Source organism: Bidens hawaiensis, unplaced genomic scaffold (genome assembly GCF_021521415.1).
Source record: "Bidens hawaiensis isolate Kalapana, Puna unplaced genomic scaffold, B.hawaiensis_p1.1 tig00029326_1, whole genome shotgun sequence".
Taxonomy (NCBI): Eukaryota; Viridiplantae; Streptophyta; class Magnoliopsida; order Asterales; family Asteraceae; genus Bidens; species Bidens hawaiensis.
Genome location: NW_027494849.1, coordinates 16,854 through 43,821, shown reverse-complemented (window position 1 = coordinate 43,821; position 26,968 = coordinate 16,854). Strand labels below are relative to the sequence as shown.

General features: G+C 34.0%; 3 protein-coding genes across 3 annotated transcripts; 1 reads left to right on the top strand and 2 right to left on the bottom strand.

Moving 5' to 3' along the window:
- Window positions 1-3,126: 3,126 nt before the first annotated feature.
- Window positions 3,127-5,035, bottom strand: LOC143578724 (glycosyltransferase BC10-like). The gene is made up of 2 exons (XM_077062206.1): window positions 4,483-5,035; window positions 3,127-3,771 (listed from the first exon to the last, which is right to left on the bottom strand). The coding sequence occupies exons 1-2, from the start codon at window positions 4,996-4,998 to the stop codon at window positions 3,127-3,129; spliced, it is 1,161 nt and encodes a 386-aa protein (XP_076918321.1). The 5' UTR covers window positions 4,999-5,035.
- A 10,352-nt stretch (window positions 5,036-15,387) lies between these two features.
- Window positions 15,388-21,919, top strand: LOC143578723 (chaperone protein dnaJ 15-like). Its single transcript, XM_077062204.1, has 8 exons — window positions 15,388-15,714; window positions 20,027-20,150; window positions 20,398-20,480; window positions 20,552-20,663; window positions 20,757-20,912; window positions 21,356-21,469; window positions 21,554-21,662; window positions 21,749-21,919. The coding sequence occupies exons 1-8, from the start codon at window positions 15,557-15,559 to the stop codon at window positions 21,913-21,915; spliced, it is 1,023 nt and encodes a 340-aa protein (XP_076918319.1). The 5' UTR covers window positions 15,388-15,556; the 3' UTR covers window positions 21,916-21,919.
- Window positions 21,920-23,005: 1,086 nt separating this feature from the next.
- Window positions 23,006-25,646, bottom strand: LOC143578707 (uncharacterized protein C24B11.05-like). The gene is made up of 7 exons (XM_077062190.1): window positions 25,506-25,646; window positions 25,276-25,341; window positions 24,692-24,789; window positions 24,271-24,396; window positions 23,973-24,218; window positions 23,735-23,800; window positions 23,006-23,350 (listed from the first exon to the last, which is right to left on the bottom strand). Exons 1-7 carry the CDS (start codon window positions 25,555-25,557, stop codon window positions 23,198-23,200), a joined length of 807 nt encoding a protein of 268 aa, XP_076918305.1. The 5' UTR covers window positions 25,558-25,646; the 3' UTR covers window positions 23,006-23,197.
- Between the last annotated feature and the right edge of the window lie 1,322 nt (window positions 25,647-26,968).

Genomic DNA, 26,968 nt, shown 5'->3' with positions numbered 1-26,968 from the left:
AACAGAGCCCATCCACCCGAACCATCATATTGTTCAAAAACAGGAAATTAAAGTTAGTTTGGGCTTCGTCCTGAACCATGATCCCTCCACCCAAACTATGGTTCTAAGCATGTTATATTATCCTTACACAACCAAAATAAAAATTGTTCAAAACAACCACTGGAAACACATCAAAACAACCTAAAAACCAGGCCTAAACCTTATCACCTTCAACCTAATCGCCCTCCTTCTTCTCCGCATCCGCCGCCTCGTTAGAACCCGTCTCCTTCGTCGCCTCTGAAGTACTTGGAACCTCAGCTTCTTCCACCTTCTCACCCCTCAGCGTGTTTAGCCTTTTTGCCCAAGCAGCGGAATTCCAAGAATCCATCACATAACCCTTCGCCTTTACCTCCTCTGACATCTTGAGCATTGACTTCAGGATGCTTGTGACTGCAGAATTCTTGGCATCATCAATGAGCTCGGCCATCTCCAACTCAAAAGAAGCTTTAAGATCCACAATCTCTTTTTCCTTCTTTTTGTGAAGCTTGATTCCCGTGTCTACCGCATGTTGGAGTGCTGCAATCTTGCCTTCAGCTTCCTTCAGAGCCAATTCAGCATCATCTTGGAGCCTTTGTTGGTAATTCTCAATTCTCTGTTATCCTCAGGTTAACATAAACTTTTTTGCAGGATATTATTTTCAGGATATACAAAGAAACTTACTGTTCTAAGAGGATTGGCAAGAGCTTGCAGTTTCTCCCCAATTTCAGCAGTAGTCATACCAGTAAAGGGTTCGGTCTCGGCTGAGGTGCTGGCTTTCCTTTTCTTTTGAGCGGCGCTCTTTTGGCGAGTAGTAGGAATCCTTGGCTTTGTGGAAGGAGTCTTGGAGTGCTCTTGCTTCACCATGGTCTTATCTTCAATAAAGTCATCCAAGTCGATCAAGCTGAAGGAAGATTTTGGTTTTGACATCTCTGTACAATAATTTCTCAAGTTACTTTCAAGAAGGCAAAATCCTGAGAAACTCATAAATACCCAAAATACTTACCAGAAGACGTACTTTCAGCAGATTTCGCGGCAGTCGTGCTAGTTTCCCCTATTTCCTCTTCAAACCGAAATTCCCTGTCTTGTGCCGGAATTTTGAACAACGCCTAGCCTTCGATTTGTGTCTTTCCTGTATCTCACCAAATCTTGAAACACAACTGCAAAAAAGAAGGCGTATTAATACAAAATGTTTGGAAAAAGAAATTCTATCCTAAGGATTTCCTACCCTTGTGAACCCATTTAACCGGCAAATCTACTCCATCAGGAATTGAGTCCCGACGCACAAAGAAGAATTTCTTCTTCCAATCATGGTCGTTACCAGACACTTTGGGGACCATGTAGTGACGGCTAGTTTTAGACTGAAGGTAGTAACGGTGAGATCCATGTGTACGAAGGTTGTAAGTGGCGGCTATCTCATGTATACCTATGGACAGTTCATGGGTTCTATTCAAGCGATCTACTGTAGCTAAGACTCTCCACACCATTGGCATGACTTGGGAGTAAGAGAACCCGGTAATATCGAAGAACTCCTTAATGAGCGGAGAGAATGGATACGAAAGGCCGATTGAAAAGGGGTAATAGAAGAAGAAAACCCAGGTTTTGGATGAAAAGTCAGCTTTGACTTTGGGGTCGAAAGGTCTAATGACGGCCTCAGCGGGTAACAGGCCGGAGTCTTTTAGAAAACTAATGTCAAGATCTTTGAAAAGACACTGATTTTCATCAGTTCGGGGATATGTCCCTGATCGATGAAATCTCCAGAAGGTACAAATGAATAAGGGTTTGGCGATCGAGGGTTTCTTCTCCTCATTATTATTCGAATTAGAAGAAAAGTTTCAGAAAATTAAGAAAACAAGAGAGAGAGACTGACCTGGATAACGAAGCGAAGAAGAAGAGTATAATGAATTAAAAATGTGATTGAGGGTTAATTATAAGCCAGAAAGACGGTTATAGGGTTTCCTCAATCCGCGTGCACGTCCTAGTAAGTAGCAGAAGATATTATTATTTTTGAAATTTAAAATTTTTACAGCTGTCACCCACTAACTGTAAAAATTGGGGGCAATTGTTGGGTGCAGAATTTTCTATCCTCGGGATTGATCATGATTGGAGGATTTCAACTCATCCTGCCGGTGCAAGTATTCTGAGGATGATATTTGACTAATTCAATTGTCCTATATTATTTATGTTTGTTTTGCAGATAAGACCACGTGATTAATGTGCTTATAAGAACGTGGGCTTGAAACGGATAATATTTGAACTTCGTCAACTTGAACGTGGGCAGCAACGGATCATGGGAGACTTAGTCTAGGGTTTCCGGATTATTCGGAAATTCTGTTGTACTCTTTGCTTATTTAAATGAGCTGATTAAGATCGATTAAGAACACACACTACACTAGTTTAGCTACTAGCACTCATTGTATCACTTAGCACACGATCGTTTATCAACTCCACCACTTGTAACCACCTTTTTGTTATTAATAAAATTGACGGTGATAGTTTTCACCGTCCGGGGGTTTTTTGTGCCGGAGATTCTCACAATCAAGGGCTTTTTCCCTCATAATCAAATCATTGTGTTCACTCTTTTTTCGTTCAAGCACTCTACCTCACGTACTAATTTGATCAAAAGTTACTTTGTTAATTTTTAACCGAAACAATGTTATAATAAATAATATATATATATATATATATATATATATATATATATATATATATATTCTCTACTTCAGTCATGGAAGTAGCTTGATCATGTTGATAATTTTAAGGGTTTAACAATAGCTAAATTTCTCAAGTGTTTTGTTTAAGTTACTCCCAAGAGATTTTCCAGTTTAGTCAACAAACTTTCACTATGTTACAATTTTATGAATTTATTTTTATAAATATTATTTCAAAAAAGAAAGTAGTAATCTTAACAAAACATATATGAATGTTGGTTAATGTTTGTTAATTATTATTTTTTATTTTGTTTAGCTTAAAGTAGGAGGTAATATCGACGAAAATATGCGCAAAAATAACCAAATAAACAAATAAATATTACTCCAAATTGGAAAATGATTTTATAAATAAATATATGTGCATATAAGAACTTGTTGCAACATAATATACAAATTAACTTTATGGGCTAAACCCGAACAACCTCGGACCTATCTTCAACAATGGCTCTAAACAACTCGGGTGAAACTTCCTAGCAAAAAAAAAGCAAATCAAGCTATTACCACCATTATATGTACAATTAGACTCATATCTAACTCTGTTTAGAAACGTTTCTGTAATATTTACTTTTCTGAAGATCTCTGGATGGGACCTGTGACTAGACCAGTCAGTCCATGTGACAGTCCTATTTGTAGTCAAATCTGGACGAACCTTATTTACCAGTGTAGGTAAGTAATGTTCATCCATATAACAAGGTGGAAAACAATGGTTCTGAAATAAATTATAATATAAGTTATCAGATATTATTTCAACCGCGAGTTCTTTGTTGATTTCAAACCATTGTGAGCCTTTCCGCCAATCTTCCAACGTTATTGTGGGACCCATTCGCTTGTTGTATCTCCCACGACCGATCTTAGTTGGATCGTCAAACAAACTAAGGAAACTTTGGTTGGCATTGATCAGGTAGTTATAGATGGTTGTGAAATTGAACAAAGGAATACATGTTTCTGATGGTAGTATGAATCTTTGATTGGAGAAGTCGAGTAGCGCGTTTGCTAGAAGTCGTCTCTCGGCATCAATCATGGTTGATTTACCCCATTGAACATGCTGTAGAAAACACGAAAAACATTACATTGACCGCGGTCATTATATATTAGCAATCTAAAATTGGTCACGAAGTTAAGGATCTATATACAACTTATCATTATTGGTTGTAAAGTTAAGGAATGAATAAGCAACTAATTTACAACTGATTTAAGTTTGTTGTGAATTTTTAAAAAAACAAGTTAAAAATGTATAAAAATCCATCACAATATGTGAGAAAAGTTGATATAAAGTATAATAACAATAGTTAACAATTTTCTTGAAAAGTTATAAACACAGGAGCAAACTATGTAAAGAAACAGGTAAAAAGGTAAAATAAATTAATAAAAATAAATAAAATGGTTGTAAATCATTCAAAAAATATGTAATAACAAATACCTAAAAATTGAATTAAATAGTTGTAAAGTTTATATATAAAAAAGTAGATAACTATGTAATTGTACTAGTTTAAAAATCGATCATAAAAGGTTCAGCTTCAAAATTGAACGCATATTTAACGACGATATTGTCAATCACTAAATCAGTCACAATAGTTGTTGCAAAACATATCAACGACGGAGAATTTTCCAACTGAAAATATCAGGCAAAACTGTCTTTTAGCGACTAATTTACGACCCTTTTGCTTACAACAAACATATTTTTTATGAGTGTATTCTATTAACTAATTTAGAAAAGAAACTAATACTATTAAATAAATTTTTTTGCGCATCAAACCTTGCTTGGAATTCTTCGTTTATAAAACGCCGACGAATTTGGAGGTTCATAGTTAAAATCTAGAGATGTATGAATATAAATTGAGAAAAAACCTTCATGCCCTTTAAAGAACCTTTCCCAAAATGGACCCAAGGGCAAACTACCCCTTGTCAAAAACATGAAGACTACTTTACTTTGATCCTCTACAAATCGCGGGACCCTCGTGGCCTTTTCCATGAGCTCGGCGTCACTCATTGCGTGCCAGATATCCACAATACCGGTCGAATCAGTAAATTCTACATTCAGGTGATTTGGTAAAGAAGAAGGTGAAGATGTTGAACATTTATGACACAACGTGACTGCGGTGACAGAAGGGAAATACAAATCATGTGGGACTACAATCGTTTTGTAATAATCAACGACAAATGTGCCGAGAACAAACACGATCATTGACATGACCACACACATGGTTATGGTTGAGGTTATATGGATGTAGCCTTCATTGATCCATTGTTTTGCATTAGCCTTGGCATGCATTTTGAAATGTTTGTAGAGTTTTAATTGGTAATATTAAATGTTTTATAGTATGAATTAGCTAACAGAATTGATAAAAGTACAATACAAGTACCTTTTTTTTGGCTTGTAGGAATAGTGTTATAACTATATACACGAAAGCTTCATACAAATGTTATTGTTGTCATGATTAATCTTGTTTCTTTAACCGTAGCTCGGATTACCCCTCAACTTTGTCATCGAAGCTTAAAATTAGTATAATTTTTTTTTCTTCTTCGCCGTTTTATGTATTAGGTACTCTAGATCCAAAATATATTTTTAAGATGCCTTTGAAATTTCTTCTAGTTCCGTCAATGGCTAATGATGATCTAGACAAAACTAGAATTATGGGTTTGACCCGTATGAAATTATACGTCTGATTTCTTAAGTCGGTTGCCCAAACTAAAGAAACAAGTTGTTACAACACATCTCATTGTAATTGAACATCGGTATGAAACTAACAATAAAATCTCTATCATTGAGATGCAACACAACTCAATGAAATAGATCAGGTTAAAACGTCATATTCTCATACAATTTTTAATGGCATAAAAAACTATAGGTCTTTACAATCTTTATCCAGGGCCGTCTCCGAGAATACATTAAAATTTCGGGGCTCGGAATGATCATATTAAAGGGCTTTGAAATCATAACTTTTTAATTTATGTGATAAATAATTCAACAATTTTACTAATTTGATTGAATTTTTAAAACCCAAAACAAATCAAAATTAAAATCAAAGCAAATGATAATAATAATAATAAGTTACCATAATAGCCAATATAAAACACAAAGGAATTTTTCTTTTTCATACAAAAAACCCATCAATTTGAACTCATGATCTTTGATTCTATAGACCGACATTATAGCAATTGCATCAAAAGTCATTTTGTAGACTTATGTTTCAAAACAATATTATATATAAAGTACATATTATTATTTTTTAATAGTTATGGGTCTCTTAAGAAAATGGGCATGGAGCATTCGACCTCCCTGACCTTCTTTTGAGCCGGCTCTGCCTTTATCTATTAAAATAAAATAAGTATAGATTTCATTGAGAAATCATATCTCAAAGTTGACCTCTCCAAGCATGCCACAATCAAAAATACTATGGACACTTTGGACAAACTCATCATTTCTGAAGAAGTATATTTATAACATATAATATAATAATAACATGTCAATATGTTACATAAACATTAGATTATATGATATAATAAATAGCTTGATCATGTTGATAATTTTAAGGGTTTAACAATAGCTAAATTTCTCAAAGTGTTTTGTTTAAGTACTCCCAAGAGATTATCCAGTTTAGTCAACAAACTTTCACTATGTTACAGTTTTGTGAATGAATTTTTTTTATAAAATATTATTTCAAAATAAAAATTCAGTGTTCTTAACAAAACATATATGAATGTTGGTTAATGTTAATTTTTTTTCTTTTGTTTAGCTTAAAGTAGGAGGTAATATTGACGAAAAAATGCTAAAAAATAACCAATATTCTATAATTGTTCAATGAAATCGGTATCTTAAAAATCCATGCATTTGTAATTAAATTTGTATGAACTGATAAAAGTACAAAACAAGTGCTTTTTCTTGGTATGTAGGAATGGTGTGATTACTACACATGATGTAACATGAAACTTTCACGCAAATCTTAATGTTACTATGATTAATCTTGTTTCTTTAACCTTAATATATGTAATGTATGATATAAGATTAATGTGTCACAATGATCATTCATTATACAAAAAGTTGTTAGCATAACAGTCATCCTTAATTTCTTATCAACTTACTATCATTCATAAGCTAAGTAATGCATGTGAACCTTTAAAGAGTAACGTTGTGGTACACACTTTTAGTATTTACATCAAGCTGAATTTAACCGAAAACTGAAAAAAAATTCGATTGATAGAAAACCGAATTCCCATAAATCGATTAACAGAAAACCGCGAAAATTGGTTAAAGTTTTATTTTTTTTGTGTGTGCCGTAGTCCGTAAATCAACCGATACCAAATCGAATAGTTCATTTTTCATATATTTCTAGCTTTTATACCTCTATTTTCATATATTTATGATTTTGATACATTCGTTTCATGTACATGTCAGGTTTTATAACTATATTTCATGTATTTATATGCATCTATTTCATGTATTACTAAGCAAAAGAGTTGGTTTCGTCATTATGCTAAGCTTAAATTTTTAGCCAAGGTTAGTTTTGGTTTATAAACAATCTATTAACCGAAACCAAACCGACAAAAAACCGATATACTAACCGAAATAACCAAACCGGTTTCGATTATAGGTTTTCCAAAAACCGATTATCGATTACCGTTGCAGTTATGTTTAAAAACATAAACGAACCGATGTTTGCTCCCCTCTAGTTGGGGTTCTCCGTGATCCTTTGGGGTAAAAGTACGGTTTGCATACATCCACGATCCATTGATCCTACTGGGTATGGTTTCATTGTTGTATTTCTCTCCTATAATCTCTTAGAAAGCTTGTAAGTGGTCGGATACTTTATCTTAACTAAGAATTCGACCGACTTCCATGATTATAAATCTATTTCAAATTCGAATAGTCTAGTTAGATATTCAAGTAAAACTCCGATGCTTTTGAATTTTCACACTTACTGGCTCAGAGCCCCTTAATCATTCAGACATCTTAATGATTTAGCACTTTCCAGACAGCTCCTTAGTTCTTTACTTCAAGATAAACACCATGTTATCCTTTTAAATCAAAAGTTTTGGATTTGAAACTATAAACAACCATAATGAATTTAGTAATTTACATAACGTTACGTAGGGGGTGTTTGGCTGAGCTTTTTAAAACTGCTTATTTGTTTATTTGCTTTTTGAGAAGCAAAAACAATTATGAAAAGCTTCAATTACAAGCTTTTCCTGAAGCTTGTCAACCAACTTTTACTTTTCAAAATCAAATAAGCAGTTTTTAAAAGCTCACCTAAACACAGCCTAGTTCATTTATGAATCAATTGCGACTAATCAATATTAGGTTCAAAATTCAACGTGTTTCGCGTCTTCATGTTGTCGGTTGTGCCATAAGGGCCAACCTAGTTTCATAGACGACGGAGTCATAACATTACTTTCCATGACCTGCTGGAATCGATTAAGTAGCTCTACAATCTTAAGTACAAAGAATCCAGATTTGTATCCGAATACGAATTATCCGAAATATCGGATATCCGAATTTTTGGATTCAAATAGTGATTTTGAAATTTTCAGATAGTTCGGATATCCGAAATCCGAACTATCCAGAATATTTTTTAATTATTCAATAATAAGTATTATTTATAAATTTTGGATAATTTTTGGATATTTTGCATACTTCGGATAAACTTTTGGACATTTCGGACAAATTTTCAGATATTTCGGATATCCAAAATATTTTTAAAAGTTCTTATTTAAAGTTTTTTATAACTATTATTTTTTTCGGACTTTTCGGTTATCCGGTTCACCATCCGACCGTATATTCGAAATTTTGGATATCTGAAATTTCGAATTCAGATTCGGATTGTGAAAATCACTCTCCGAAAGGTCTGGATATCTGAAGTTCGGATATTCGAAAGTCCAGATATCCGACTTTAAACACCCCTAGCATGAAGTAGTCCTTAACACAACATGATCTACCATGAAAATAGCTTTATCGTGTTTGTTCATAGCCACAATTGCATATTTTTTAACAGAAGTTATGTTGCGCCTACATATGTCAAAAAGATCACCCATAACAACAAAATCGTGTTGGTACTCAAACTTCGAGAGCTCTTTAAAATTACTGCATGTTCCCTATTTGAATCCAAACATACCTTACGACAAACAAAGCATACCTCCTCTCTCTCATCTCGTAAAGTTTTCTTACAGCTACATTAACATTATCTATATATAATTGGAAACCTAAATTACTATAGTAACATATTGTTAGGATTAGTGAAGGCCTTTGGGCTGTGTTCGTTGGTTGACAATTAGAAGATAAAGAGGGCGGCCCGTTTAAATTATGGAGGATGGCCCGTTTGGAGTTTTCTTGGTCCCTAAGCCATTTAACCTAATTGTTCTCTATATATACCATTGTCATGTATTGTAATCTTTTGTACCGCGCTTAATAAAAATACCCTAGTTGCAGCCCGTGGACGTAGGTCGCCTTGACCGAACCACGTAAAATCTCGTGTCTCTTATTTATTGCTTTCGTTTGTGCGTGTGTGTTGGTGTTTCCGCTGTGTATCGACTCTGTTTAATACCTAACAAGTGGCATCAGAGCTGAAGGTTTGTTGAACACACGATGCACTGAGACGGAAGAATTATTTCCGGTTTGTAAGTCTTATTCGTAAAACCCTTGGAAGTTTTTTTTTGGGTTTGGTGTGGCTCGAACATCAAGGAGAGGTTCCTTTTGGTTAATTAAATTGCTGGTCAAAGGAGGTGGTAAAAATTCCCTTTTTTTGTTCTTTTGTTTTGTCGTGACTTGCACCAAAAGAAAAGAAAGTTGTTCGTCCTTTATTGCAATTAGGTTTGACTTTGTTTTAAAAAGGAAACTCTTTGGTGTGCCGCTATTCTGCATTATATTGTGACTGTTAAACAAAGAAGAAGCATTGCCGGCTGCTTCTTGTTGCCGGACTAGAATCGAAGGTCGTTCACCGGAAACCGTTGTCTATAGCCTCTATTTCAACTACTAATCAGGAGAAATCAGGTTTAATCGTTTCTTGGTCTTTTCACACCCCGACCAAAGGCGGCGGAACATGCCGAGGTGTAACGATTGCCCATAAGCGCATGACACTATTTAAAGCGACAATATTAAACAAACTTATTTCATTTCACAACATCGAAAATGTAACATAACCAAATATTCATAAGTCAAATACAACAAAATATAGCAAAATATAGCAAATCAAATATTGTTCATTTTTGCTAATATCCTAACGGTATTTGTGTCATTTTCTTCACCGAACTCCATAATCAGCCTAGATGCAAACCTGTAACATTTCATAAAATAAAGTTGTCAACACAAAGGTTGGTGAGCAATTCATAAGTTTGAACAATAGATATATAGTATGAAAAGCCACAAAACTATTATACAAAACCATAAATAATAGCTATAAACTTGGATAAATTGACAATCGCTAATAGAATTACGTTAGCGCCACCTAGCTACAAGGGATTGCCAAGTAGTCTAGGATTTAATAGAATATCGTTAATTGCATTACGTTAACGACACCTTGCTACAAGGGGATGCCAAGTAGTCTAGGATTTATAGATTCCACCAACCGAAAGCGATAAACACATAGGCATATAAGCATAGAACACCAAATCGAGCAATTATTCAAGTAAAGTATACAACAACGTTTGTGGTTTAAGACTCAAGTATAAAGCATTTGATTTGAATAAGTATGAAATGTCACCCCAAAACAAAAGATAGAAAACGGGGTATGAAGTTACTCACGTTCAAGTATAAAACTTGATCGGTAAAAGATGAATAACCGGATGGATGAAGTTTAACGAGCAAGGCCTAAATGACAATAAAATCTTGGATTTAGAATGGTTGTCTTGAAGATCTTTAAATAAAATAATTGTTGCAAAAAGTAAACAATTAAAGTTCAAGGTTTAAAATGTAACTATTTAAGAATTTATAATAACAATCCTTTAAAAATGTAAGTTTTCTCGAAACCCGGTTAAATTATCTAACCTTAATATCTACTTAACCAATGTTAAGTAATAAGGTGGGAAAAATGCTAAAATGCAAGTTCCTTTAGGACAAAGATACTAAAATGGGTTTTTAACGAGTGTTCGGGTTGTCGATTCGGGTCTTGACAAATGGTCAAACCCAAAGTCAACTTTCCAACATATTAATTGTTATGAGATAACTCATTAAAATATACTAACACTTAACCAAGTATGTAGATCTATTGTTTAGAACTAACAACGCACGTTAAGCGAGTGTTCGGTTTTGTCGGTCCAAACTATGTGATGAGATCAAGTTGGATCCAACAATTCCAAGTACTTAAGAAAATAATTAAAATCAGTTTGTAAACTATTTTTAAATAAATATACAAGTCTTGATAGCTAAAAACACACTTGTGTGTCTTAAGCGAGTAAAAGTCGGTATAGTTCGGTTTGGTTCGGTCTCCATCTCACAAATAGTTCATAGATGGTTTCTACATGCCCAAATATCATAGAACTTGTATATTGGTTTATAAATGAAGAAAACTTAAATTTTACAACTAAAAAGTTAACTACAAGTCTTTTAAGCAAAAGTTTCGGTTTAGTTCGGTTTCCATCTCCCAACGAGTTCATAGATGGATTCCATATGCTTAATATCAAAGAACTTGTAAAAATGATTTTTGAAACTCAAATCTAGCAATAAACATGTTTAAACAACTATTTTAACAAAACTAGTAAACAAAAGTTCGGTTTCCGGTTTGGACTAGTTTCGGTTAAACCGAGGTTAGTCTTATACAAACCCACACCATGGAACTTGTAAATAAGATGAACAAACTAAAAAGGGTTAGAAGTTAGTCATAAGTGATATAATAATAAGTTATGTGTGTGTAAATATATATCAAGAACACGAAGTCCTCCATGAAGCCTTGCCTTATGACATTCGAAACTTAACCAACCGGAGTCGGTGAAGTAACAAATAAAGGAAACAAGGGGTGTGTATTATATATATGTTGTACCACCATATTCAAGTGTTAGTAATATTAGATGAACAAGTTAAAATGAAAGACTATAGTTAGTTGACCTTAAGAAATCAAAATAACAAAATGTTGAAGATGAATACTTGGATTTGAGAGAGATTTGGAGAAGATGAACAACCAAAATGGTGTATGGAGCCTTGCTTTTATAATGATAAGAGTATGGTTCATACAAATAGGGTAAAGATGCATGTGATGGTTGAAATGGTCAAACAAGTCTTTGGTAAATGGCAATAATAGTCCACAAAGTTTGGTTTAAGTCATTTTAAGGAGTTTTAAGGACCAAAAAGAATGTTTTCAAGACCCAACAAGTGTAAAACAATATTGTAACATAAAATCCATCATTTTGATTATATCATAAGCTTTGGTTTACAAAATGGGTCGGTTTACATGATAAACGAATACAAAAACGAATACAAACGAGACCCGAAATTGTCGAATATCACAGGTCTGATTAGCGTTTGCTTGTTTTTTGAGATTGTTTGACTCGGGTTGGTTGCCAAGATTCGGTTTGTTATCCGGGTTTGTTTTGATTGTGTGGGTTGGTTATTTGTTGACAGAAGTTTCGGGGTGCAAGAAAGGTTTTGGGTTAGAGTTTTGTTTATTGGTTTTTTCTCTGTTTTCTCGTTTGCGATGTCTGAAGACGGGAAGGTTCGAATCGAAAAGTTTGACGGGACTGATTTTGCATGGTGGAAGATGCAAATAGATGCGTTACTTGTGGAACATGATTTGGATATGGTATTGGAAGAAAAGCCGGATAGAATGGATAAAGCCGAAGAAGTAATTTGGAACTCAAAGAACAAGAAGGCTAGAGGTAAAATTACATTGGCTTTGACGAGGAGCGTTGCATTTAATATTATGAAAGAAACCATGGCTCGTGGTATGATGGCAGCTCTGTCAAATATGTATGAAAAACCGTCTGCAACCAATAAGGTGTTCTTGATGAGAGAATTGTTTATGACAAGGATGCACGAGGGAAGTTCAGTCACGAGTCATATTAACGATTTCAACTCGATCATGTCAAGGTTAGCTTCTGTGGGCATGAAGTTGGATAATTAGACTCAAGCTATTATATTGTTATCTTCTTTGCCTGAGAGTTGGTATGGGACTGTAACGGCCATTACTAGTTCCACGGGGGCCGATGGTTTGACATTTGAGGGGGTCCGACACATTGTGTTGGGTGAAGACGTTCGCCAGAAAAGCACGAGTGGAGGATCATCTTCTGGTATGTTTTATGCTGGCAGGGGAAGGGAAAATAACAGAAGCAGTGGGATTCGGGGGAGGAGTTCGTCTAGAACCCGGAAGAATGTGAAGTGTTGGAGGTGTAATGAAGTTGGACATGTTAAGAGTGATTGTCCAAACAAATTACAGGGAAAGGCTGCTGAGGTGAACACTGCTGAACAGGTTAATGACGACGTCAGTGATGACGAGGCATTATTTTGTAGTGTGGATAGCATGGTGGACTCTTGGGTCATGGATTCCGGTTCTTCGTTTCACGCTACGCACAGCGGGGAGACGATGGTGAATCTAAAAGTTGGTAACTTTGGGAAGGTACGTATTGCTAATGGTGATGTTCTTAATGTTACAGGCATGGGGGATGTTAATTTGGTAACTCCATTGGGAACCGTTTGGAACTTGAAGAATGTTAGGGTTATTCCATCGTTGAAGAGAGGCTTATCTCTGTTAGTCAACTGGACGAACTAGGCATGGAAGTAAAGTTTGGTGGAGGTAAATGGAAGGTAACTAAAGGTAATATGGTTATTGCTCGTGGAAGTCATTATACATGGTGCATGTGCCTACTGAGGGAAGTATGACCGTCCCTCAAAACAAAGTCGGGTTCGCTGAGTCGAAGGGGCAAAATAAGGTTCAATTTGCAAGAGTAGGGCCTGGTGCCAAGGTGATTCAAGCTGAGCGGGGTCGGAGGTCTAAAACAGGTCAGGGGTTTGGTGACAGTGGGAGCACGGGTTGTGTTCCGGGAGCAGTTACAAAACAACGTTGGGTTTTGAATACCGTTATTCCGATTGATAAAATCTCTCCTGGGGAACTCTTGCTAAAAGAGGAGAGTGGTAGTGGTTCTCGGGTTATCTCTGGATATGGTGGATCATGCGTATCAGTTGAGATAGAGGACAGATCAGTTTCGGCTGATGAGTTGGGGCTCGGCGGAGCTTCAACTGGCCCTTCAGGTACTTGATGTTGAAGGGGGTGCTGCAACTAGGTGGTAAGTCTCAGCTTGTTTATGGGAACTGGAAGCTTGGAAGACTTGTTAATAAAGATTACTGATATTACTGATGACTGGGTTGCTTTGTACTTGAATGGCGAGCTAGAGTTTATCGCAAGGCCTTCAAGTGGGAGATTGTTAGGATTAGTGAAGGCCTTTGGCCTGGGTTCGATGGTTGACAATTAGAAGATAAAGGGGGCGGCCCGTTTAATTATGGAGGATGGCCCGTTTGGAGTTTTCTTGGTCCCTAAGCCATTTAACCTAATTGTTCTCTATATATACCATTGTCATGTATTGTAATCTTTTGTACCGCGCTTAATAAAAATACCCTAGTTGCAGCCCGCGGACGTAGGTCGCCTTGACCGAACCACGTAAAATCTCGTGTCTCTTATTTATTGCTTTCGTTTGTGCGTGTGTGTTGGTGTTTCTGCTGCGTACCGACTCTGTTTAATACCTAACACATATGTCTGAAGAAAGTTAGGCCACATATAGGATTTGTATTTTGATTTTTGCCATGCCTTTCGAAAAGGATCGATAGTAAAGGAATTCGTTTCAAGTGTTCTTCATTGGTAGGATTCTTGCGAAAAACAGTTTTTCTTCATTTTATATTTTGCTTTGTCCAGTTATTTTCTTATTTGAGTAGATTACCTTTTTATTGCTAAATAACTCTAAATCACTTTTTATGTTCGTATTTAAAGTTTATAAATTTTAAATAACAACTGTATCTTAGGTAAATAATAAAATAAATCAACAAATCAAACATACGTCAAAGTTATTTTAAACATACTACAAATTGATTTTGTTATTTTTTCCTGCCCGTATCGTAATGAACCTAATCAATACCTACTAAATTTATGTCGAATCGCCACCGCAACGTCCATTCTTTTAGTCGTTTTTTAATTTGTTATAAACACGTTAGTTTAAGGAATTATTCTGGGTTTAATTTTGGTACCTTAAAAAACGCAACCAATACCAACCGAATTCCTGCCAACTTATGGAAACAATGCATGAGTTTTACCAACACATAATAGCCCTGGTGCCAACTTGTGTGTGAGCAACTTTTTAATAACATGACATTAAAATTATAATAATAATAATTAATAATTTTTTTTTATAATTATTATTTTCTTTTTGTTTTAATGCTATAAAACATTTAAAATAAAATTATTTATTTAGTTAGCCCATATGACAAGCTATCCAATTTTTTGCGGCGGGCTTTTGTAATTTAGCTAACATTCTTCATCAAAACCAAATTATGGGGTGTTTGGGATTGCATATTTTCATCAACTTATAACTTATAAACTTTTTAAAAAGTAATAAGGTATTTGGGATTGCTTACACTGTGTGAGGAAAAGTTTAATAAGTTACATTTTTATAACTTATTAACTTAATAAAAAGTTACAAGTAAACAAAATAAGAAACCCAAAACACCCTCATTGGTGAAAACAACAAAATCCATATCCACAGTGAAAGCAACAAGATTCTTTACCAATTCAAAATACCCAAATCATCAATTCTTCAAATCTACCCTCTGATCCACCCCTCTTTTATTTTACCCCTGTTTTCAATTCTTGAAAATTGACAGCCAATTGTGTCCATTTGGGTTTTAGGGTTTGAGATTTGAGATGGGTGGGTCAAAAACTGAAGGAGGTACATCTTCTTCTTCAACAACAGCAACAGTGCCTGTGATTGCTAATCGAAGAGACCCTTATGAGGTTTTGAGTGTTTCTAAAGATTCTTCTGATCAAGAGATTAAATCTGCTTACAGGAAACTTGCTCTCAAGTTAGTCTTTTTTTTTTTTTTTTTATGTTGGGTTTTTGGTTATTAATTGTTTTTAGGTGCTACTCTGTGTTAAAGTTTGTTTCTTGATACTCAATTTGATTTCTTGAGAGTTGTGATTAGTAATATCAAGAATTATAATTTGGTAAAATTCTTTTTCTTGTTGTGAGGTTATTAAAATTCTTGTTGTTGTGAGGTTATTAAATCTGCTTACAGGAAACTTGCTATAAGTTAGTATCTATTTGCTAATTTTTAGTTTATTAAATGCTGTTTTGGAAGTTATTTATTGTTATTGATGTTTTTTGGTGTTAATTTGTGTTAAAAGTTTGTTTCTTGACACTGAATTTGATTTCGGGTGTTAATTTTTAGTTTATTGATTGCTGTTTTTTAAGTTATTAATTGTTATTGATTGTGTTTGGGTGTTAATTTGTGTTAAAGTTTGGTTCTTGATGCTGAATTTGATTTCGGGTGGGTTGAGAGTTGTGATTAGTGATACCTTTTTTTTTTTTTTTTTTTTGAACGGCAAATTAGGATCACTCACGGACCACTGGAGTATCATCGTGTCACCAGCAGAACCACGCGATCATATCCATCTCTACTAGGCAATGATGCCTAACCACCAATTTAGGAGGAAACCCAATAAATCTTGGAAAAACCCCCTTGTAAGATTTGAACCCAGGACCTTATGGTCCCTAAGCCTTATCCCACCACCAAGATGCCACTAGGCTATAAAGCCATGGACGTGATTAGTGATACCTAAACGACCCGTTGAGATCGAATCGATAACAAGTTTGAAAAAAAACGAGCTTCTTCAAGCTCCAGCTGAGCCCGAGTCTCAAATAAAGCTTGTTTATGGTTATTAGTTTGCGTAGGTTTTAAGAAAGTTGTTGGGGCGGGAGAGGGGGGGGGGGGGTGTAATTTCGTAATTTGGTTTTAAGTGTTTTGAAAGATTGTTCTGATCAGGAGTTTAAATCTGCTTACAGGAAACTTGCTCTCAAGTTAGTATCTTTTTGTTAATTTTTTAGTTATCAATTGATTGTTTTTTAGGTTTTGTTTTTGATTGTTTTTATGTGTTAAAAGTTTGGTTCTTGATACTGAATTTGATTTTGGGTGTTATTTTTAGTTTATTAATTGCTGTTTTTTAGGTTATTAATTGTTTTTGATTGTTTTTAGGTGTTAGTTTGTGTTAAAGTTTGGTTCTTGATACTGAATTTGATTTCTTGAGAGTTGTGATTAGTGATACCAAGAATTATAATTTGGTTGTTGTTGTGAGGTTATTAAATCTGCTTACAGAAAACTTGCTCTAAAGTTAGTTGCTTTCTTGTTTCTTTTTGTTGGGATTTTGGTTATAATGGTTATTAAGTGTTTTTAGGTGTAAGTTTGTTTCTTGACACTGAATTTGCTTTCGGGTGGGTTGTAGTTAGGGATATCAAGACTTGTAATTCGATTAGATTCTGGTTGCAGTTAGGTTATTTATTGCATACATTGATTTATTACTCTCAATTTGCAAAGTTTTCATGAATTTGTTGGGAATTATTAGGTCATTAATTTTTTTTAGGTGTTAATTTGTGTTAAAGTTTGTTCTTGATTCTGAATTTGATTTCGGGTGGGTTGAGAGTTGTGATTAGTGATACCTAAATGACCCGTTGAGATCGGATCGTCGAAAAAAGACGAGCTTTTTCGAGCTCGAGATGAGCCTCAAATAAAGCTTGTTTATGGTTATTAGTTTGCGGAGTTTTTAAGAAAGTTGTTGGGGGTAATACCGTAATTAGGTTCTGAGGGTGTGTTTGGGATTCCTTATTTTTCTCTCCTTATAACTTATATAGGATAAATAAGTTATTTTTATGTTTATATAGTGTTTGGGAATCATTAAGGCCTTTTTCCTTTCTCCTTATTCATAGGCTAAAAAATGGGTTTTGAATAAGTTGGAATATAGTAACTTATCTCCTTATATGTTTAAAATACCCATTCCACCCTTTCATTCTACCCAAACACTTTTTAAAAACAACTTATTCACTTATATAAAAGTGTCCTTTTTGGTCATTTTCCATCAATAAGTTAAATAAACACTTTTTAAAAAACAACTTATTGACTTTTATTAATTCAAACACTTTTTTAGAAACTCCTTATTATAAATTCATAAGTCCTTTTCAACTAAAATAAGGAATCCCAAACACACCCTGAGTGTTTCGAAAGACTGTTCTGATCAGGGGATTAAGTCTGCTTACAGGAAACTTGCTCTCAAGTTGGTATCTCTTTGTTAATTTTTGGGTTATTAATTGCTGGTTTTTAGGTTTTTAATTGTTATTGATTGGTTTTAGGTGTTAGTTTGTGTTAAAGTTTGGTTCTTGATACTAAATTTGATTTTTATTTGGGTGGGTTGTGAGTTGTAATTGTTTTTAGGTTTTAAGAAAGTTGTTTAATTTGTGTATGAGTTTGTTTCTTGATAATTAATTTGACAAATGACCCGAGGCGCTCGCGAGCTATTTAAGATCGCCTCAAATAAAGCTCGTTTAGTTATCGAGCCTGAGCCTGAGCCTGGCCTTGTATGGGAAGCTCGTTGAGGCTGTATTTTTAAGTTTTACCTATTTTGGACTTCTATGTAAGAGTTTTACACTTGCTCGTTTAAGGAACTACACGAGCTCGAGCCGAGCATAGGCTCGTTTATGGTTTTTCTCAAAATATCAAAAAAAAAAAAAATAGAAACGTATATAAATTAATTAGTTTCTTTCTTGCTCCACTTTTGTTGGTTTTTAGATAATTAATTGTTTCTGTCAAGTGCTGTTTTTTAGGTTTTAATTTGTGCTAAAGTTTGTCTCTTGCTTCTTTTTTTGCTGGTTATAGGTTGTTAATTGTTTTTGTTGATTTATGATTCACAATTTGTATTGGTTTTAGGTTTACTTTGTGTTTGAGTTTGTTTCTTGATGATGGATTTGATCTTGTGTGAGTTGTGAATTGGGATTAGCGAGCTACTTGAGATCAGCTCGATAAAAAGCTCGAGCCGAGCCTGGGCCTCGAATAAAGCTTGTTTAGTTATCGAGCCTGAGCTTGAGCCTTGTATAGAAAGCTTGCTTAGCCTTGTTGAGCCTTAACGAGCCTTGTGTATTATTAAGTTTTACCTCTTTTGGCCTTCTATATATTAATTTCACATGGCCGAGCTCGAACCGAGCTTAGGCTCGTTCTAAGGTTTTTCTCAAAATATGTAAAAAATAAAAAATAAAACGTATATAAATCAATTAATAAATAGTAAACGAGCTGAGCTTGTGAAAAAACGATTCACGAGCTGAGCTTTACAAAGAGCGCTCGAAACAAGCCGAGCTTGAGCTCTCGTAAGTCGAATCGAGCCGAGGTCGAGCTCTCTTAAGTTGAAGCTCGGCTCGGCTCGTTTACACCCCTTACTGATACCAACACTTGGAAATTTGATGAATTTATGCTTGTCATTAGGTTATTGCTCATATGCATTAGTTTATTATTCTCAATTTGCAAAGTTTACAATTTTTTTTGGGAATGTTTCAATTTTGTTTAGCTTTTGGAATTTTAGTTCTTTGTGTATGGCTGCATTTATTGTTAATAAATTTGATCCTGGATTGTTTGTGACGTGCGATAAGCGATATCCGCACTTGCAACTTGATGAAGTTCTACTTGACATTATGCTACTGGCTTATTGTTCATATTCATTGATTTATTATTGTCAATTTGCAAAGTTTTTATTTTTTTAGGGAATTCTTCGGTTTAATTTGGAACTCTTATATGTTAGGTTTATGAGGTGTTTATAATTTTTGCTTATTTTTACCACTTATACTTAAGCATAAGCAGATAATCAGCTTTTTAAAAACAAGTTATATCACCCTAAGGGCAGACTTGTAATTTTGAATTCACCAAGAATAATGAGTTTGAAGTAAACTGTTTCCATAAACAGACTATGCTCATTGGACACAGATAAGCAAACAATTGAATATTCTTGTCTGCTTTTAAAGTACTTAATAAGCAAATAAGTTGTTTAAATGTATTCTGCTATGTGTTCTTGAAGAAATAATAACCTTCTATGATAAAAGTTTATTTAAATTTGTTAATATTAATGCAGAGCAGAAGCGAAAAAAGTGCTAGATACGTTCCAAAAAAATGTTTATATAAAATGTCAATAAGAGAAAGTTTATATCATAGTCTTAAAACAATACAAAAAATGGTTGAAGTAGCTAACATTTTAATCTTTAATTAAAATAAATGATAAAAACCGACTAAATTGTTAAACCTTTAAAATTGGTTATTATTTGTGTTATCGGTCTCTTATATATCAGATATCGTTCATACGCAGGTATCACCCTGACAAAAATGCTAGTAATCCCGAAGCCTCGGAACTATTTAAAGAGGTTGCATATTCTTACAGCATATTGTCCGATCCAGAAAAAAGAAGACAATATGACAGTTCAGGGTTTGAGGTACTCGTTTTCTTTTTAATGATTATTAGGCCTGTAAACGAACCGAACGTTTAGTGAACTGTTTGTGAATCTTTTGGCGGGAAGTTCGTTTATTTAATAAACGAACATGAACACGTCTCATTCGTTCATTTATGTTCATGTTGATCGTTTATCTGGTTGAAGTTGAACAAACGAACACGAACATGCAATTTCGATTTCTTTTAAAATTTTTATTTTTATATCCAAGCATTTTTATCAATCGAATTAGGCTATTGACGCGGAAGGCGTGGACATGGAAATCGACTTATCAAACCTCGGAACCGTGAACACAATGTTTGCAGCACTATTCAGGTAATTATTAATAAAAAAACATTTTTTTATTAATTACATTATTTCCTCATTTTTATTTTAATATTTTTAAGCAAGCTTGGAGTTCCTATTAAGACGACTATTTCCGCCAATGTTCTCGAAGAAGCATTAAACGGAACCGTCACCGTTAGACCCCTTCCGATAGGATCATCAGTTACTGGAAAGGTGCATTTTTTTTTATATTTACGTGCTACAAAATCTTTATTTTAGTAAATTTGTTATTTGAAATAAAAAAATAATTTATAACTAAATTTGCAGGTTGAGAAACAATGTGCACATTTCTTTAGTGTTACAATAAGTGATGAACAAGCTAAGTCAGGAATTGTTATTAGAGTCACTTCAACCGCACAAAGCAAATTTAAACTACTTTATTTTGAGCAAGATAATGGTGGCGGTTATAGTCTCGCATTACAGGTAATTCATTTTATTCTATTTTGCTTTTTTTTATCAAAATAATATCATATATAGTTATAAATGAATAATGAATAATTGTATTTATAAACTTATAAATTTTAAATATTATAAATTTAAAAGTTTGTCAATATTAAATTTTATAATCTATAATATTAACTAAGTTTTAATTTTGTAAAATTTGAATGTTTTTGCGAATTTTAAAGTTTCCCTGACTAAAAATATTTAAAATATTTAAATATTTGTTTATATATAACTAAAATAAAAAGATCGGTAATTAAAAATAAATGTGAAAGATGGTGATGAAGTGCCATGCATTTTTGGTGGGATTTTCTTGTTCTTGAAGAATGATGTTCTTATGACGTGGCAGCTAACGAAGCACGTTTTTAGTTGTTTTTGGGTTTTCTTTTCGTGAATGTTCTAGATTACAAATGGCACTATGAAAGTTCAAATTTCTAATTTATGACATCATCTCGTGCAGGAAGACAGGTAAGGTGACATCAGCCGGGATGTATTTCTTGCATTTTCAAGTATACAGAATGGATTCAACTGTCAAAGCCGTAAGCATTTACCAACAACTTAAAAGCTTTCCACTTTAAAAAAAATCATTTTCGGTTATTAATGTATTTTAGTTAATTTTACAGTTAGCTATGGCTAAAGACCCCGAAGCTGCTTTCTTTAAGCGGTTAGAAGGTCTTCAACCGTGTGAGGTCTCGGAACTGAGGTCAGGCACTCACATATTTGCGGTTTACGGTTAGAATCTTTTCATTTTTATTTTATTTTTTATTTTTTTAGGGATTTTAATTTTATGCAGAATATGAACTTTTGTTTTATTGCAGGTGATAACTTTTTTAAAACAGTATCTTATACGATCGAGGCTATTTGTGCCACTACATATGAGGACTCGACTCATAAACTCAAGGATATTGAGCAGCAGATTTTGAGAAAAAGAACCGAGCTTCGTCAGTTTGAGACGGAATACAGACAGGTGTGTTTCGAGTTTTGACCTGTTTAGTTATAGATAGGTCAGGTCAATCGGGTCAATAAAAAAAATGATAAAAGACCAACGGGTCAAACGCCCGAACAGTTGAAAGTTGCGCTCAAGTAAGGCTGTTCAAAAAGCTATCAACTTTCTCGAAATTGACTCGTATACAAAGTCAAATAAAGAAATTTTCAAGTAAAATGACTAAATATATTTTATTTTGTTTTTACAATATACTAACAGGCGTAATTTTTTTTTAAAAAAAAAGCTAATTTTTTGAATATAAAATTATCTGGCTCAAGCTTTATACGAGCCGAGCTTAAGCTCAACATGTTAGCTAGTTAAAATAAACGACCTGAGCTGATTTGGCTTGTTTAATTTCGATCTTGAGCCCGAGCTCGAGCCCAATCTGGCTCGGCTCGTTCGTCAGTTGTTTCTCAAGCTTGGGCTTGATCCCGTTTATAATCTATTAATTAATTTATAAACGAGCCTAATCTTGGCTCGAGCTCGTGTAGTACCTTAAATAAGGCAAGGCTTGAGCCCGACTAGGTAATGTAAAACCAATACATAGAAGTAGGGATGAGCATACCGAATCGGTACCAGGTTTTTAGTTTTCGGTATCGATACGGTACCGGTATTTTTGAATTTTGCACGAAATACCGGTACCGTACCGGTACCGAACTGAATATTTCGGTACCGGTACCAAATATTTCGAATTTTCGGGATCAAAATATTCGGGATCGGTACCGATACCATCCCGAGGTCATCCCTACATAGAAGTCTAAAAGAGGTAAAACTTAAAAACATACAAGGCTCGTTAAGGCTCGACGAGCCTCAACAAGCTTCCCATACAAGGCTCGAGCTCAATAACTAAACGAGCTTTATTTGAGGCTTGGGATCGAACTCGAAAAAAACTCGACTCGTTTCGAGTTTTTTATCGATCCGAGCTTGAGTAGCTCGGCTTGTTTGCACCCCTGGTTTTACACGGTCAGTTTTAAGCCGAAAACCATGGGCCGAATCGCCGGAACCAGTTTTCCAAACCATAAAAAGACCATCCTATGGAGAACAAACTCCATCCTCAATTCACATAAAAAGAGCAATCTACTAATCAGAAATGATTGAGATATTTAAACTTGCTTGAACCTATATTATCAAACTTTATTCTTACATATATCATTTGTATCACATATGAAATGTGATTAATACATATGTATTTAAACCATCCGCAATGCGGACTCCACAAACGTCAGCCAGGACACCCTATGCCATCCCACGAGCACCGCAGGCTTGTTAAATACATCGTATCCTATGCATTGACAACGGTTTCCACCGCAGACTGGAAAAAAACTTGTTCCAAGTGTTCACCCTCATCCTCCCATAATTCAGACAATGCTTCTCTAATATTATGGATACTGCTTAAAGCATGATCCGCTCCCGGTACAAGACCCGACCTTCCCACCTGTATACAAGTATAGGATTAGGTAAATCATAGCTTGTGATAGGTAAATGACGTGACTAGCATGTGACTTTCAAAAGTTTATGGTAGGAAACTAGTGGAAGCAAGACTGTAAGTCTGTGACCTCTACTAGAGGGGAATCATGTGCTTACCACTGCACCGGTACCCCTTAAAGGTTTCAAGAAAAAATGATTGTTGGCATATATTCGACACTTTTAATGTTTAGTAAGAAAAATATTTGAGAACTTACAATGACGGTGCTTACCAATGCACCACCCCTTAAAGGTTTCAAGACAAAGAATTTGCGGCATTTTTCAAGGTTTGGTGTTACATTTTTTCGTGTGTGATACTTTTAATGTTTTGTAAGATAAGTATTTGAGAACATACAATGACAGTATGAAATCCGGCTGTCTTTGCGGTAGCAATGTTTCTAACGCTGTCGTCAAAGAAGATCTGAGGGGAAACAAATGATGAATATTATTCATTATCAAGAAATATAAAAATAAGAATATGAGTTGAAAAATGAAAATTCAACCCGTCAACCCAGCATGATTGACACGTATTATGTAATATTATCAAAAAAAATATATAGCATTGTAATTTAGCTTATAAGATCTGAAATTACTGTTTTCTTCGGATCCATATTAGCAATGACCATAGCCGCTTGAAACGATTCAAGGACGGGCTTGCATATGATTCTTGTATAAGATTCAACGCTACATTTGTTCACACCACCAACATTACTATTTTCGAGTCCTTTTACCGGATGAACATTAAGCGTCTCAAAACATATAACACCTTCAAAACAGTCTTCCAAGCCCAACCTGCTCAAGACTCGAGCGGCATGTGCTTTATCTGCGTTCGTGAATATCTGAAACCGACATAGTACACAATTAAACGTCTTTGTAGCTTATTTGACATACAAATTTTCGTTGCGGCATACACAACAAAAGGTTTCTTAGCACCAAATCAGGTTTGAGAGCATGGTAAGGTAAGGTTCCATGAACTAAAGCATGAAATGCATCATTATCAAACTTATAACCAAGAGCCTGTAACAAACAAACCATGAATTCACATTAGAGATGATATATATTGATGTACAATAGTGACAAAAACCAGCCTCATTCGTCGATTATATAATAACTTTTTCCGAACAACTTTCCTTAAAACGGCTTATCAAGCAAGCCACTAGAGGCCAAAACAACAACAAACGATTATAATGAGAAATTACACCAATCATTAGACATCGAATTAAAAGGCGGCGTATTTTTAATACAAAGATAAGCCAAAGATTTATTTTTCTCCAACACATCAATTATTAAATTAACATGTTAATGTATATACCTTTAGACCAGCCATTGTTGTCCCGTGTTCTCGGTACAAGTCCAAGCACATATCAGGGACTTGAGATTCTTCTATGTTCAAGTGTGTCAACATGAATTCTGGATCAAAAAAGGTAGTGTGTTATGTAACTTATTATAAGTTACAACTAGATTTATTTATCACATGGATCAAAAGATAAATTTGAAGCTACACAAAATCACAGTTTCTTTGTAATTTTAGTGTTTTAGGGAGAGTGACATAGACTGACAACAACTTTTTTTTATACTTTTTAAAAAATATTTGGCAAAAATTAAACGTTTTACAATTTTCTTTAGGGAATATCAAAAGTGTGATGATGTACAAAAGCCACCTTAAAAAGTGTTTACTAATATGCCTATCATATCATACGAGTTGTATACTCGTATGATATCAAAACAAGTCTACACGTCATAGACTGTCACACCATATGCACCATATCATTGACCAAAAATGGTCATACGTATTATCTGATTTGGCCCTCATATGACGACCATACTACCAGGATAGTGGTATTTGGATGATGTGTCAGGTATATTAATAGAATAAATGTGGTCTCACTCGAGTACCTTCAATGTTCTTGCGGCAAGCATAATTAAGACCCACACTCATGGGGTATAGCGTATCGTCCATATCTAAGAAAGACGAACAAAAATGAGTCACAACAACTTAAGAAGTCAAACTACATAAAAAAAAACTATCACAATTTAATACGTTATAAGTAGAAATTATGGTCGTTGGGAAGGTCACAAACTGCAGAAAACGATACAAATAAACATAAAGATTTTTATAAACGTACCAAAAAGCAAGCACTCGTACTTGAGTAGTGGTCGGGTTGATCCAACATCCATTATCGACGACAAAGATTTTAATCTACGGGGAAATATGTGTCGGTTTTACTCTAAAGAGAGAATATTATTATGTAAGACTCCTGAATAACCACTCAATGGAATGAATTTGAGCACACACCAAGCTAGATTATTTATAGATACTCTAAGAAGTTATAACGTAAGTGATGTCGTTATAAGTGTTATTGCAAGTTTACGTTGGTATTCACCATTGGTATATTAAGAAGATTTTTTGTTATGTACCTACTTTTAATCAACTATTTATTCCAAGTTTTCGAATCGACCAATTTGTAGCTTCATATGCTATTCTACATTTTTATTATAACATAAAATTTTACTGATTATTTTTACATCTTTATTAAATCTATAATTATTGGAATACTAGATTTTAGTAATCATTGTACGACTCATTGACCGTTAACAAAGGGTCATACCCGTCCATTTTAACTAAACATACCCCCCCTCAAGTTTTACATTAATACGATTTAAACATTTTTGTTGTTACTTTTGTCATTTTGTTATCTTTTATTATCATTTTTATTTTTATAAAAGCATTTTTTTCTATTTTTATTTAATATTTTTTTTTCTAATTATCTTTTTATGTATATTTAAAAGCCTTTAAAAAAACAAAAACATTTTTCTTACTTAGAAAAACGCTTTTTTTCTTATCTAAAAAACGTTGTTTTCTTGTTTTAAAAAATGTTTTTTTTTCAATACTTGTTTAAATTTTTTGGAGCGCGTTTTTTTTTTAAATTAAGAGATAGTTTACATTATTTTATAAAAAATCATATTATTTTTTTATAAATAAAAGGGTTAAATAACATACAACTTGATAAACAAATTTGGCTCTTTTCTAAGGTAACATTAATCTCATGTATCTAAACCTAACAATAAAATCAAATTGTTTTGAATACATTTTATAAAAAAAATAAAAAATAAATTAAAAAAACTAGCTAGGGAAAGCATACAAAACGTTTTAATACATGCAAAAAAATAAACAAACTTTTAATAAGATCTTAAAGAAATAAAATAATAAAATCAATAACAAAAATATAAAAAAAACTGTAAAACAAAAATAAAAACTTAATAGTTTTTTATTTGATATTTGAGGGAATTATAAAATAAAATAAGAGGGATTAATATGTCAATTACAAATGTTAAGGGGAAATGAAAGTTCCGGGGGGGGGGGGGGGGGCTATGGTTAGCAAGGGAGAGGGGTACATTTAGTTAAAGCCGATATCAGTTAAAGAAGTAGCTTTATTTGTTTATAACTTTCTTTTATTTTGTTTTCAAATCAATTTATAATATTTTGATAGAAATAAAATGTGAAAGTTAATCTTGAAATAGGTCATCGAGAAAGTTGAGGGGGCTAAGTGAAATTGTATTAGTATGTCTATTTTGGTACGTTTCTTTA